Source organism: Orcinus orca, chromosome 8 (assembly GCF_937001465.1).
Source record: "Orcinus orca chromosome 8, mOrcOrc1.1, whole genome shotgun sequence".
NCBI classification, from domain to species: domain Eukaryota; kingdom Metazoa; phylum Chordata; class Mammalia; order Artiodactyla; family Delphinidae; genus Orcinus; species Orcinus orca.
Genome location: NC_064566.1, coordinates 54,585,077 through 54,599,071, shown reverse-complemented (window position 1 = coordinate 54,599,071; position 13,995 = coordinate 54,585,077). Strand labels below are relative to the sequence as shown.

The 13,995-nt window shown below is 35.3% G+C and overlaps 1 protein-coding gene across 5 annotated transcripts in view; it reads left to right on the top strand.

The window, feature by feature from the left end:
• PAK1 (p21 (RAC1) activated kinase 1) overlaps positions 1–13,729 on the top strand; it is a 197,457-nt gene extending 183,728 nt beyond the window's left edge. For all 5 annotated transcript variants that reach the window (XM_033405790.2, XM_033405791.2, XM_033405792.2 and 2 more), the window contains exons 15-16: positions 10,258–10,412; positions 13,690–13,729. In XM_033405790.2, the coding sequence (XP_033261681.1) occupies positions 10,258–10,412; positions 13,690–13,714 (180 nt within the window). In that variant the 3' untranslated portion in view covers positions 13,715–13,729. The remainder of the gene's footprint in view (positions 1–10,257; positions 10,413–13,689) is intronic.
• Positions 13,730–13,995: the final 266 nt, after the last annotated feature.

Sequence of the window (13,995 nt, the reverse complement as noted above, 5' to 3'; positions counted from 1 at the left end):
TTATCTCAGTTCCTATTACTGTTTACATCATATCCAACTTCCAGCCAAAAAATTATAAGATATGCTAAAAGACAAGAAAAAACACAGTATGAAGAGACAAAGCAAGTATCACAACCAGACTCAGGTATAACACAGACTTTGGAAATGTCAGAGAATTTAAAATAATTATAATTAATATGTTAAGGGCTCTAACATATTAGAAGTGTGGAAAAAGTAGACAACATGAAAGAAAAAATAAGTAGTGTAAGCAGAGAGATGGAAACTCTAAGAAAGAATCAAATGGAACCACTAGAAATCAAAAACATTTAACAGAAATAAAGAATGCCTTTGATGGACTCATCGGTAGGCTGGAAAATGATAAGGAAAAATTAGTGATATTGAAGATATATCACTAGAAACTTCCTACACTGAAATGTAAAAAAAAAAGAAAAGAACAGGACAGAATAGCCAAGAATTGTGGGATAGTTACAAAAGGTATAACATACATGGGATAGGAATTCCAAATGGAGAAAGAAAAAGTGAAAGGAACAGGAGAAATATTTGAAGTACTAATGGCAGAAAATTTTCCAAAATTAATGACAGAAACCAAACCACATATCCAGGAAGCTCAGAGAACACCAAGCAGGATAAATACCCAAAAGATCTATACCTAGCCATACTATATTTAAACTGCAGAAAACCAAAGACAAAGAAAAGAATCCAAAGAGAGGGGTAAAAATCCTCACCTACAGAGGAGCAAAGATAAGAATTACATCAGCCTTCTCATCAGAAACCATGCAAACAAGAAGAGTACACAATTTATAATGTTGAAAGAAAAAAACCCACTGACCTAAAATTATATATCCAGCAAAATTATTCTTCAAAATTAAAGGAGAAATAAAGACTTGTTCAAACAAAAACTGAGGTAATTTGTCACCAAGAGAATTGCCTGGCAAGAAACATCAAAAGAAGTTCTTCAGAGAGAAGGAAGATAACATAGGTCAGAAACTTGGATCGACATGAAAGAAAGAGAATCAGAGAAGGAATAAATGACACTTAAAAATAAAATCTTCTATTTTTATTATTCAGTATAGACTTCTGGTAGAAAGTGTAGACGAAAACTGCAGTGACCCTGGATTAGTAAAGAGTTCTTAGAACAACAAAAGCATGATCCTTAAAAGAAAAAAATTGATAAGTTGATCTTTATCAAAATGAAAAACTTGCTCTGTGAAATACATTGTTAAGAGAATGAAAAGACAAGTCACAGACTGGGAGAAAATATTTGCAAATCACATATCTGATAAACGACTTTTATCTAGAATAATAAAAAAAAACTCAAAAATCAGAAATTAAGCCATTTAAAAAATGGCCAAATATTTGAATAGCTACTTCACCAAAGAAGTACATGGATGGCAAATAAGCACATGAAAAAATGCTCAATTTAATTAATCATTAAGGAAACGCAAATTTAAGCCACAATGAGATACTATGGTAAAACCTATAGAATGACTTCAAAAAAAGAAAGTCTTGGGAATAGCAATAACTGGTGAGAATATGGATCCCTTGGACTCCCATGCATTGCTGGTGGGAATGCAAAATGATACAACCACTCTGGAAAACCATTTGGCTGTTGCTTGTAATGATAAACATACACTTACCATAGATTTGTAAACAAGGAATATTGCTAAGATTAAAAGTAATTCAGGGCATACCAAACATATCTAAGTGTTTCTGGCATCCTTCTTGCTTGTAAGTAGGATATGGCATATAGCATGAAGAAGTCAACCTTTGATACTTTGCTATCTAAGAAACAGCACATAATTTCGTTGTAAAAGTATTTAATAATTTTACAGTTGACCCTTGAACAACATGGGCTTGAACTGCATGGGTACACTTACATGCAGATTAAAAAAAAAATGCATACCGAGCACTGCACCATCTGTGGTTGGCTGAATCCGCAGATGCAGAACTGTGGACAAAGAGGACCAACTGTAAAGTTACAGTCAGATTTTTGACTGCGTGGGGATCAGCACCTCTAACTCCTGCGTTGTTCAAGGAGTTCTGTTTTTCTGAATTTAGAGTCCTATACTGGAAAGGTGATATAAAAAATGTTATTGTAGTGGGTTGGTCACTTAAGAATATTACGTACTTGAGAACAATGAATGTTTGTAGTTTTACTACCTATTAAGCAGACTGGTAATACAATGTTTTAAAATAAAAATAGCAGAAGATAACATAATTTTAAGGAACTTGAGTTCCTTCAGAAGTGAGGAACTTCTGTTTTTATTTAAAAATAATACCAGGCATGCCAAGGTTACCACAAAGTACACAGTTATTTTGGGGAAAAATAGGACAGATATTTTGGGCAGATGACCCACAAGGTAAATAAAGATTTAGTCCATATTTTAAGGAAAAGACTGAATATTCAAAGATCAGTTTTGTCATTTTAACAAAGAGAAAACTGAATTACAATCTTGCAATAATATAACATTTGTTGGTAAAGGATTCACAAGACTTGAAAAAATCTTAAATGAGCTTGTTTCTGAACCAACTTTGTCAAAATTTTAATGTATTTAATTGATTCTTACCACATTCATTATTTTCAGTTATCATAAACTAAAGCAACTATAGTTCACTTTCTCTCAAATCTTCTGTAACTTATTGTACCCACCTATTTGTTTTTAATTATTATTATTCTAGAACAACCGGATAATTTAAATCAGCTGTGTCACTAAACACACTGTTTAGTTCAGTTGACTTTTTTCTTTACATAGCAAGATTTCTTGGTGACAAAAGTAGTTGGTTAAAATATATTCTGGTACAAACTCCCCACCTCATTACTAACCAGTACTTTGAATACCCTTATTCTAACATATTTATAGTGGGAAATAATACAGCTGAGGAAAGCATCCCAGCATCAGGGTTAGATTTTTGCCTGGAATTGTTCATCAATTGTTGAACAGTTGGGTGTCACTTATCATTTACCTATTAGTTGAACCATTGGGCATGTCATTTATGCTTTCAATCTTCAGTTTTTTTCATTTTTAATGTCGTGTTCTGCGGTTGAATTAAATAATGCATTTGAAGTTTTCTGCAAATTGTATTTTATTGTTACTGTAGTCCAACTCTAAGAAGGTCACTTTTTCAGTGACCACTGTCATGGAACCTATATCATGTTTTATTTGTCTGTCTGTCTTATCTCCCTTACTATACTGTGAATATCTTGAGAGCAGGATTGGTGTTTTATGAACGCACAGCATAAGCTTGCTGAATGAATGGTTATCCAGGGCTTAGTAAGCAAATCTGTGTGTCATACTCATTTCTTCTCTCTCAATGTTGTTGAAAATGTATAGTTAATGGCATTGATAAATTAATTTTCCTGTAACACTGCATTTCAAGTACCATCCACTGCCACGAAACCAAGTCCAATGCAAGTCCTTATAATTGCGTTTAATAAACATCACCCACCCAATGGAGCTGCAACACAAAGTGTTAACAATGGTGCTAGTTGGTTAAAAGTAAATTTAGTGCTTTTTTATTTTCTATATTTACTCAGGCTAAAGAATTTAAAGTGTGATGTATGCCGAGGGCTTGGGCTATGTTATTTATAATACTATAATAAATTATATATTTATTGTATCAGCCAAAGTGAAAGACAAATTTTTGATAATTACCTCAAATTATTCAATTCCTGTTGATGGAATCAATATCCTTAGAAGGCTGTTTCCTAGGAAATATGCTATTTTTTCAGACTCTTTATAAGCAGATATTGTTTTCTAAGGGTTTGGGGAGTCCTACAATTGGAGAGGTCTAACAGCCCCAGAGAACATTTAACCTTGTCCTGGGTTAACGTCAAAAAGCTTGATTCCCACATATTAAAAGAAGACAGAAATTATACAAGGGACACAACCAACTTTAGTGAAATTTATGTATATTGTCTCTGAGAATTGTCATGACAAACATTCACTATTACACCCCAAGCATTTTAAAAAATCTTCTACTAGCTTAAGTATATTTCCCTTCATTTAGGTATTACTTACACAAATAATCATTATTGAGTTGGTGTAGTAGGCTGATTGGTGACCCCAGAAAAGATATAGCCACATGCTGATCCCTAGAACCTGTGACCATTATCATAAAGGCAAAAGATGTGATTAAGTTAAGGATCTGGAAAGAAGGAGCTTATCCTGGATTATCTGGGTGGGCCTTAAATATAATCATGTATTGTTGTAATGGCGAGACAAGGGAAGAATAGACATACATATAGAGGAGACCACACAGAGAAGGGAAGCGATGTGATCATGGAGGTAGGAAGGAGTGATGTGGCTATTAGCCAAAGAAGGCCAAGGCATGTCAGCAGTCACCCGAAGCTAGTACAGACAGATTCTCCGCCAGAGCCTCCAGAGTGGGCATGGGCCTGATAACACCTTGGTTTTAGACTTTTGGCCTCCAAACTGTGAGAGAATAAATTTCTCTTCAATTACCAAGTTTGCATTAATGATGGAATTCTTGAATTCCATAGGTTGGTCTTTCTTTTCTATAAGAGGCCCTTGTCTAAGGACATTAATCAGAGCATTCTGTTTAGATCATCTGTTGATGATCTGCCAAAGTATTTCCTCTAATGTCTGTTTTACTGTGGGGCTCTACCTTTAGGACAGCAATTTGTTTGGGGAGTTCCAAAACATCTAGTAATATGCGTATTTATTATTCATTTTTAATACAGATAACTGAAGAGGTTAAAAATCTCTATTTTTCCCCCATAACATTCCAAAGTTGTGAATCACTTGAAAGGCAAACAAGCAATGCATGTATTTACCCTTTTATTTTTAGTAATCCCACATGCCATAGAGACAGCCATAATTTTGGCCAGTTGAGCCAATTTGATATCTGGTAATGGATCTGAGATTCTATAAGGGAATCTAGAAAAATTATTGCATAATCAGCCTATTACCTTTTTTCATTTTTAAGTTTAACCTATCAATAAGTAACATTAAATCAAGATTTGATATAGGAGCATCCAAAAGATCTGTTCTAGGTATGGACAGTTCTCAAATTATAGAAATGATGAGATTCTCCTCTGTTGATAAGGATAATACAGTTGCTATTAAGCGTGTTACATTAGTAACTGGTAATATGAGAAAGAGAAGGTAGGTATTTTGTAATTAATCAACTAATATAAAAATACTGGATATTTTAAGTTAACAAGAGGCATTATATTGAATGTGGTACCATAAAATAGATGAACCTATTATGAGATCTGAAGATTATTAGACTAATTTAGCTAAGACTGCATGTTTTTCTGAGGCAAAGATAAAAAGCCTTGGATCAAGGAATAGGCATTAATAGGCAGTCTTTGATGTACGTCTTGTCGTTAAATTAATACCCATAGACTATGGCCTTCCCTTTTTACTTTCAAAAAGAAAGATTTATGATGATCTGGAAGATCAGCAAAGATGATGGTTGAAGAAATATTTTGAGATCACTGAAGGTCTTTCTGTGTTTTGTGAGAATGGTTCCAAGATGTAAGTCAAATCATACAGAGTGCTATTTCAAAAAAGCTTGCTACCTATACTCTACAACATCCAGTTAATCCCAGAAATCATCTTAATTTTCTTGAGTGTTTGGCCTTGGATAATTTGTAATCTCTCACTAGATTATGTCTCTCCTTAGCCAATAGGTCATGGCCGAGGTCAGGGGCTTGCAAACTATGGCCTGCTGTTCAAATCCAGCCCACTGACTATTTTATAGCTTGTGAGCTCAGAATGGTTTTTGCATTTTTAAATGGTTGAAGAAAAATCAAAAGAATAATGTTTCATGACACATAAAAATTATATAAAAGTCAAATTTCAGTATTCATAAATAAAGTTTTATTGGAACATAGCCATACTTATTCACTTATGAATTGTCTATGGCTGTTTTTGCAATATAATAGCAGAGTTGAATAATTGTGACATAGACTATATGTCTAACAAAGTCAAAAATGTTTAGTGTATGGCCCTTCACAGAGTAAGTTTGCTGATTCCTGGATAATGAAATGTTATTTTGTAGAGTTAAAATTTCTCCTTAGAGTCTATGTGAATAGAATTTATAGAGTCAGTCTTAGAATTTCAAGATGGGTATGGGTTACTGCATATCCTTAAGATCTTGGTTTAAGACTTGAGAAAAGTAGGATGGGACTTCCATAAATGCCTGAAACATAACTTTCCAGGTGAAGTGTTGATTTTGCTCTGGTGAAAGCAATAAATATTGGCTATCTTTATAAGCTAGGAAATGAAAGAAAGTAAAGATAGGACCAAAGAGAGTACATTCAGGTTAGGCAGTGCTAGAAAATGAGGTATAACTCTTTGGTTAATAGCTCACAGATATTGATGGCAGACCACCATCTCAGTTTTGGGGTTTTTAAAAAACATGTAAAATAGACATATTGCTTGGACTAATGCAAGGGATAATTAAGCCTTGTTATATTGCCTGTTATAGTTGGCTTAGATCTTTTCTAACTTCAGCATTAATAGGATCTTAGGCAACAGTGTCAACAGAGTCAATCTGAACTCCTGTGGGTTTAACTCCAATTATTCTGCCTCTTTTCCCCTTGGGTTCTGGTACCGTGGACAATTATTTGGTTATTTTTTTGAATCAACATACTCAAGTCCATGGTTATAATTTGATAATGTGCAGTAGAATTTTCTGTGACTCCTGATAGTAATTTGTCTGTGGTACATTTCTTCTGGTGGTTCTTGCAAAGTAGGTTCCTAACAAAGCTATAAGAGTGTGCCATAGAGAAGAAAGTAGTGTTCTTCTGACAGTTATAGATAAAGACATGGAAAAGGACTTAGAGGACTTTTAACTTAAAAGGACTTTTAACTTAGTTGTTAAAAATTCCCACTTCTTGGTTTTAGTGCTCTGAGAAATGTGATTTGCTATGGTAGTGACATTAATAGTAAAGGTAGTTGTACCTGTATCAACAAGAAAACTGTATTGTTGTTCATTGATACTTACAGATAGTTCTCATAATTGTCTGTTGAGCGGTATTGTTTCCCTCAGAGTGGCATCATTGGGCAGATTTTGGATAATTTTCCTACTTCTAAACCAATATGATACATTGAATCACCCACTGGCTCTTCTACTTGAAATTTTTCTAAGCATAGGCATAGAGAACCAAGGACTTTTTAGTACTGTTTTGAAAATGTTCAACTTTACATTGGAGATAGTCTAAACTGGCATTGTCCCTTTCCAGTTTATTTTTCTGAATAAGTGCTCCCATTTTATATATAAAAAAGAGGCTCAACTTACTTCAGATATTAGATCTACCCTGTAATGCTATTTAGAGATTACTGGAATCTAGTTTTAAACTCTATTGATTAATCTTTATAGTTTTACTATTTTGAATTTTTCATCCACTTTATCATTAAAGTAAAGGTTTCATAAATAAATGTCCTTGTATAGTGCATTTCTTATTCCCTTTTCCCATTCAGGGACATTTTAAAAATTATGCACGGCTGAGTTATTTAAATCCTTTCTCGGTCTTTCCCATCCTGTTCTTTTAACAATTTTCCCCTCATGAAGGTCTAATGATTAAGTGCATCAGTTGGTCTAGATCTGGTAGAATCTAACAAAAGCTTGTATTCCAAAGCAAATTTCTATTTTCCTGAGGATTAAGAAAACCTTTACTTATAAACCTCTACTCAGATGTAGACCATGGTTTAATTCCAGACTTACGATCTGCCTTCAGGTATAGCATGGGAATATTGTGCAATGTGATTTTTATTCTTTCTTGAGAAAAAGGTGAGAAAGGGCAGGTTGCTTAGGAAGTCAAAGGATGGAGAAGAAATGGAAAGTGTGAGAAGGAGAATGAAGATAAAGTTGTATAGAGAAAAAGAGAGATTATTTGAGTCTTGGTAAAATGTGAGGCAGCTGCTGCTTCCTTTCCTGAGAGATAGCCTGTTATCACTGACTTTACCTACAAATTGGCAAATGACAATAAAAGTAGCCATCTCTTAAAGTTAATATAGCTAATATATGTATGGACTGAGGTATAAGATGAAATGCTGTGTACTGCAAAGAAATTATAACAGTTCCTGCCATTAGGGAGTTGCACTGCAGTAGAAGCAGTAGAGAGCGAGGGAACTATTGTGAATTGTGCACTTCTCTGTGTACCAGACATGCTCCTAGACCTGGTAAATATTTCATCATACTTGATCTTCAAAATAATCCTGTGAATACATAGATTACTTCTCCCCTTCCCCATTTTATATTAGGGTAATGAAGACTTTGACATTTTAAATGGTTTTACCAATGTTACACAGCAAGAAGTATATGAAGCTAGGATTTGAATCTGGTCTAGGATATGTACAAATGACTGAAGAAGGCAGAATGAGACATACAATTACAAAGGCCTAAAAATGGGTCATTGGGGTTTAGCACCATTGAAGTCTCTTTAGTTTAGGAATATTTAAGGGAGGGTTCATTACGGAGGTAGCATTTGAACTGGGCTTTGCAGTTTGAGGATAGGATTTTAACAGGTGGATATGGTAACAAAGGCAAATGAGTGATAGAGCTGGGATTGAATTCAATTCAGTCTGAAGTCAAAACCTATTTTCTTTCCATTACACAAAACTAGAACAGTGAGAGAAAATGTGGAAGCCAGTGCAACTGAAAGGGGATTGTAATATTTTGAGTTATAGTAAAAAAAGGTTGACAAGGAACTTCAAGACAAGAACATGAAGGACCTTCAGTACAAATACAGCAGGTTCTACAATATAGAATAAATCATTCCAAATACCATGATTACCTATGGAGATTACATTTAATATCTCTTCTTGGCAAATCTTCTCTCAGGACCAGTACTTTGGAGGGCCTGGTGGGTTGAATGGTAATGGACCAACATGGAGGTAGGGCTGGGTATGGGACTAAAAGCAGGAGAATTGGAAAATGCTTTTGATAGGAGCCAGTGTTTTCTCTGATATATTTATTTTTAGTTCAGACCATTTTACAATATGAAGCCCCTATCAGAGGCTGATAGAGAAAAAGCAGGAAATCAGAAGATTCCAAAACTAGCTGAATTATTGGAACTTGCACAGAAGGAAAAAAAATCTGTGATATTTGATCTTAATGCCCCTGCACCAAGACATTTTCACAGAAGCTTGTATGTCCGCCATGTAGTAAGCGTGATCCTTGACTCTAAGATTGAGCAACATCTGGTATGTCTATCTTAGTATTTATGGTAGAGGTTGGGAGGTGGGTAGCATGTCCCAGGAGCATAGCAGCTGAATCTGACCTACCTTGTAGATCTTCCCTGGGATCCTAAAATAATTTTGCTCCCTGTAAAAATGGAGATGACTACTTTATACAGCTATATGTGGCAATCTAAGAATGACCCAATGAAATTTACATCAGTGGGGAAAAACATTGAGGCTATTTGCTATTACAAACCAAATGAAATGTCACCACTCTGTTAAAAGGGAATGTGTGTAATGGCTATATGACGTGACCTGCACCATCACCAGCGTACAGCTATTAGAAAGAGCCTTGAGGTAACGGGGAGAAATACCCCATCTTTCTTCTCTTAGTTGCTGCTCCCCACTGGGGGGAATAATTTATTTAATTGGCCAAGCCACTCAAGTTCTATAGCCATTGGTCCTTATTAAAAAAAAAAAAGAAAGAAAAGAAAGAGCCTTGGTATGGAACACTAAGGCTTTGAGGACTTGGCTTTCATTAATGACATATAAAGAGACTTTTTGAGCAGAGAGTTTTTCATCATGTTTTTCAGAAGCAACTCTGCATTTGGGCAGTCAGTCATTCCAAATGTCTTAAATTCTCAGAATATAGAAGAAAGCTATGAGTGAAACAAATATGTGTCTTTTTGCAAATAGAACTATTTCCACAGATGAGTCATAATAGCATTCCCTGTTGGCAGGAAATGACCCCCTGCAAAGATGATTCTTAGCATCATTAGCCAGAGGAGATGTTTATGATTCCCACCTTTCCTCCACACGAACCAGCTCCTCATCCACTCTGGCCAGTGTGAGGACACAGTGGACCCTTGGTCCCATGATGTTAACTGGGAAAACTCAGCTCCAGAACAACCTGGGTGAAAGCCCCATTATAAGAATTCATTAGACAGTATTAGGCCAGGTTGACTCTATCACCAAGGGCTAGAATCTCTCTGCTCCCTATAGACTGTTACCCATGCTGGAATGGGGCTCCAGCCATTCTACTTGGGGCTGTTTGTACCTAAGCAGCTGGATTATCCACTGAAAGACTTCCTGTTTTTCCTTACAGATTTTTTGGTTGCCTGGTTTTGATAGGGAGTATGTCAGGAAAAGAGCTCCTGGTTTTCAGCAAGTGGGCCAGTTATTCTCCATTGAACGCCTCACAAAAGAAAATATCAGTAGAATAAATGTTGACCACAAGAGGCGGTTCTACAGTGGATTGAGGTAAGTGTTTCACCACATCTCTTTTGGCATATATTGCCTTACTTGCACGAAATCTGTATCCCAACCAAGCTACTTAGGTCCCCCCTCCCACCTCAAGATTTCTGTGTGTGGCTATCTTTTTGGAATCTCCTGTTTTCATCTTCTTACCCTTCCCTCCGTCTCTGCCAACAAACATTTATCAAGGGTAGACTCTTCCTGGAACATACTCTTCAGCTCCTCTTTCATGCTTCAATCTCTCATCATTCAACACACCTTTTTGTATGCTTGGTGTTTTTGTTTTTATATAAATTGATCATTGAAAAGTCAGAACTCAGAAAGTTGTCGATTTCCTTCTGCCATTACTAGATGGATTGCAGTACCTTGTAAATAACTTTGTAATCCAGATAGCCAGATTTCTTATAGATATAATTCAGAACATAATTAAATCATTATTAGAAAAACCCTTAAAACAGCCAAGTATGAGAAGAAACTGAAATTCTTAACCACCACATTTATAAATATATAATCAGAGACAGATTTTTAGAATTAAAAGCACCTGGGAATAAAGTGGTAACTTTTTCAAACTTAGCTATTATTAATCACTGTTTAATTTAATCCATATTCCCTTTCTCTTAGATTAAAAATAATTTTTTTCAGATAATTGTAAAGGCTTCAGAGACAGTCTGAACATGTATATGTATTTTGTTCAGATATACATATATATCTCCAAAATCTCTTGAGCTAGTAAAAATTCCCCTAGATATCTTTCTGTATCTCAAGCCATGAGCTAGGCTGTTGGATACACCTCTGTTCATGTTCTGACTTTTCCAGCCTCTCTGGCCATGGGGGTAGATGATCATAAAATATGTCTTTTTTCTTTTAGAATTAGATAATTATACATGTATTACCTCTTTTTCCCATTCAGAAGATTTCTCTTTGCCCAACTACTTCTCTGTTTTGAGTGTATTTGCTTCCTTTTCCTTTTTTTTTTTTTTTTTTGCGGTACGCCGGCCTCTCACTGTTGTGGCCTCTTCCATTGCGGAGCACAGGCTCCGGACGTGCAGGCTCAGCGGCCATGGCTCACGGGCCCAGCCGCTCCGCGGCATGTGAGATCCTCCCAGACCGGGGCACGAACCCGTGTCCCCTGCATCGGCAGGCGGACTCTCAACCACTGCGCCACCAGGGAAGCCCCCCTTTTACTTTTTTATCAAAGAGAAAATGGCTCCAAGATGATTTGCTTCTCTCCTAATCATAATTTAGATTCATCTAGTAGTTGGAAATAATTATAATAGCTTCCACTATTGAGCCTTTATTATGTGTCAAGTTCTGTTGGTAGACCACAGGCTCTTTTTGAAATTCTGGCTTACCCATCAGCTATGCGTGTGACTTTGGACAAGTTTCTAATAATCAGTTTTCTCATTTGAAAATTAAGGATAACAGTAACTTGATAGAATGGTTAAAAGATTAAGTGACATAATTCATATATGCACAGAGCAAAATGCTGGGCAAATATATGAACATAATGTTGTTCATATGTTGTTGTATGAATGTTGCTTTTATTATCACCATCCTTACATTCTGTGCCCTGGAAATTATCATCACCACCACTCTGCGAATGAGGCATCTTGCCTGTAAAGAGGAAAAGTTCAGGGAGGTTAGGTAATTCACCAAAGTCAATACAGTTGGTCAGTAAGGGACCACACTGAGATTTAAATATAGGCCTGACAGACTCCAGAGTCCAAATTCTTTCACTAATAAGCCTTTAGTTATTCATTGGCCATAGTTATATGGACGTAGTTTCAGCTGGCATCAGACTTAAGAGAGATCATATCCTGAGTCCTATTAGAAAATCAAGCAGTTTAATTTAGCTCAGCAAATATTCACTGAGTAGTAATATGTACAGCGCGCCATGCTAGTTTTATGTGAAAAGTCAACATAAGCGAGGCATCATCCTTTTTCTTAAGGAAACTATATATTCTAATAAGAATAAGGGTTTCTTCCATATGCCTATAATACAAGGTTGATTGTGACAGTTCATGAGCAGACTTTATTCCAAGTTATTCCCCTCAAGAAACACTAAATTTTAAGAAGTTAAGCGGTTGTAACTTGTTATTTGTATACTGTTCATGACCAGAATACTTATTATGATCACATTTCCAATACATTCTCTGTGAGCAGTGCTTACTTCCATCAGACCACACTCACAAGACATTGTGACCTTGCCATTTTGACTGAGAATGCTTTAAATACATTACTTTGATCAAACTTATATGAATATAGAGATGCCCTCTGTTTTATTTCTGATGTGGGAATTTTTAAGTGTTTAAAAATTTTAATTTATTAAAAATTGAGTGAGGTGAAATTCACATAAAGTTAACCATTTTAAAGTAAACAATTCAGTGGCATTTAGTACATTCACAATGTTGTGCAACTGTCACCTGTAGTTCCAATACATTTTGGTACTGAACATTTTTATTTTCCCTCTGATTCTTGGTCAGTCTTGCCAGGGGTTTATGAATTTTACTAACCATTTCAAAACACCAAATTTTGGCTTTGTTAGCTTTATTCTGTTGCACATTTTCTTTCCTATTTCTTTGACTGCTGTTATCTTTATTATTTTCTTTCTTCTATTTCCTTTAGGTTTAATTTGCGCTTCTTTTAGAAGCAGAAAATTAGGTGATTGATTCTAGATCTTCTTTTCTAATGTAAACATTTAAGGCTGTAAATTTCCCTGCAAGCATTGCTTTAATTGCATTCCACAAATAATTTTGATATATTCTTATTATCCAATTTAAAATATTTAAAAGTTTTTTTAGTTCCCACTTGACTCATGGATTATTTAGAAACGTGTTGCTAACTTTTTTAAAATTTGAGGATTTTCCGTCTACTCTAGTGTTATTGACTTCTGATTTAAGGTCACTGTGACCAGAGAACAGCTCTATATTTCAATACTTTATTTTTAAATTTTTAATTTTACTGACACGCCTTTGAAAGGTTTGTTTTGGTATAAGGCAAAGCGGCCAATTTGAAATACAAACAGATGGACACAATGTGTATATCAGATGTTGGGAGTAAAGGTGGTTTATTGATTGAAATAATAGAGGCATTATTCTGATTTGTCTTGACATGAACGCTGATTTATAAATCTCCTCCCCATTGATTTCTTCCTGTAGTCCAGACACATAGAAATGATAAAAAATCTCACCAAAGCTCACCTTGGTGCTAATCAAGAGTACTCGGTGAACATTATAAAACACATGATTTCAATACTTTAAATGTATTTAAACTTTCCTTATAGACCACTATGCTGTATATCTTGGTGAACTTCCCATGTCCACCTGAAAAAGGTGAGCTCTCTTCATTTGTTGGGTGTGATATTCTATAAATATCAATTAGTTTAAATTGGTTGATAGTCTTTTTAAGCATTTTATAATGCATCTTCCCCCTGCTTTTCCTATTCAGTTAACACGAAACATTAGTTTGCAGATCAAACTCACACACATCAGAGAACTTACCTACTATGAAGTTTTATTATTAATTTCAAAGATACAGCAGTCTATCAAGAGGCTCAGACAAAGCAAGGAGAGGTCAGAGACATTGATTT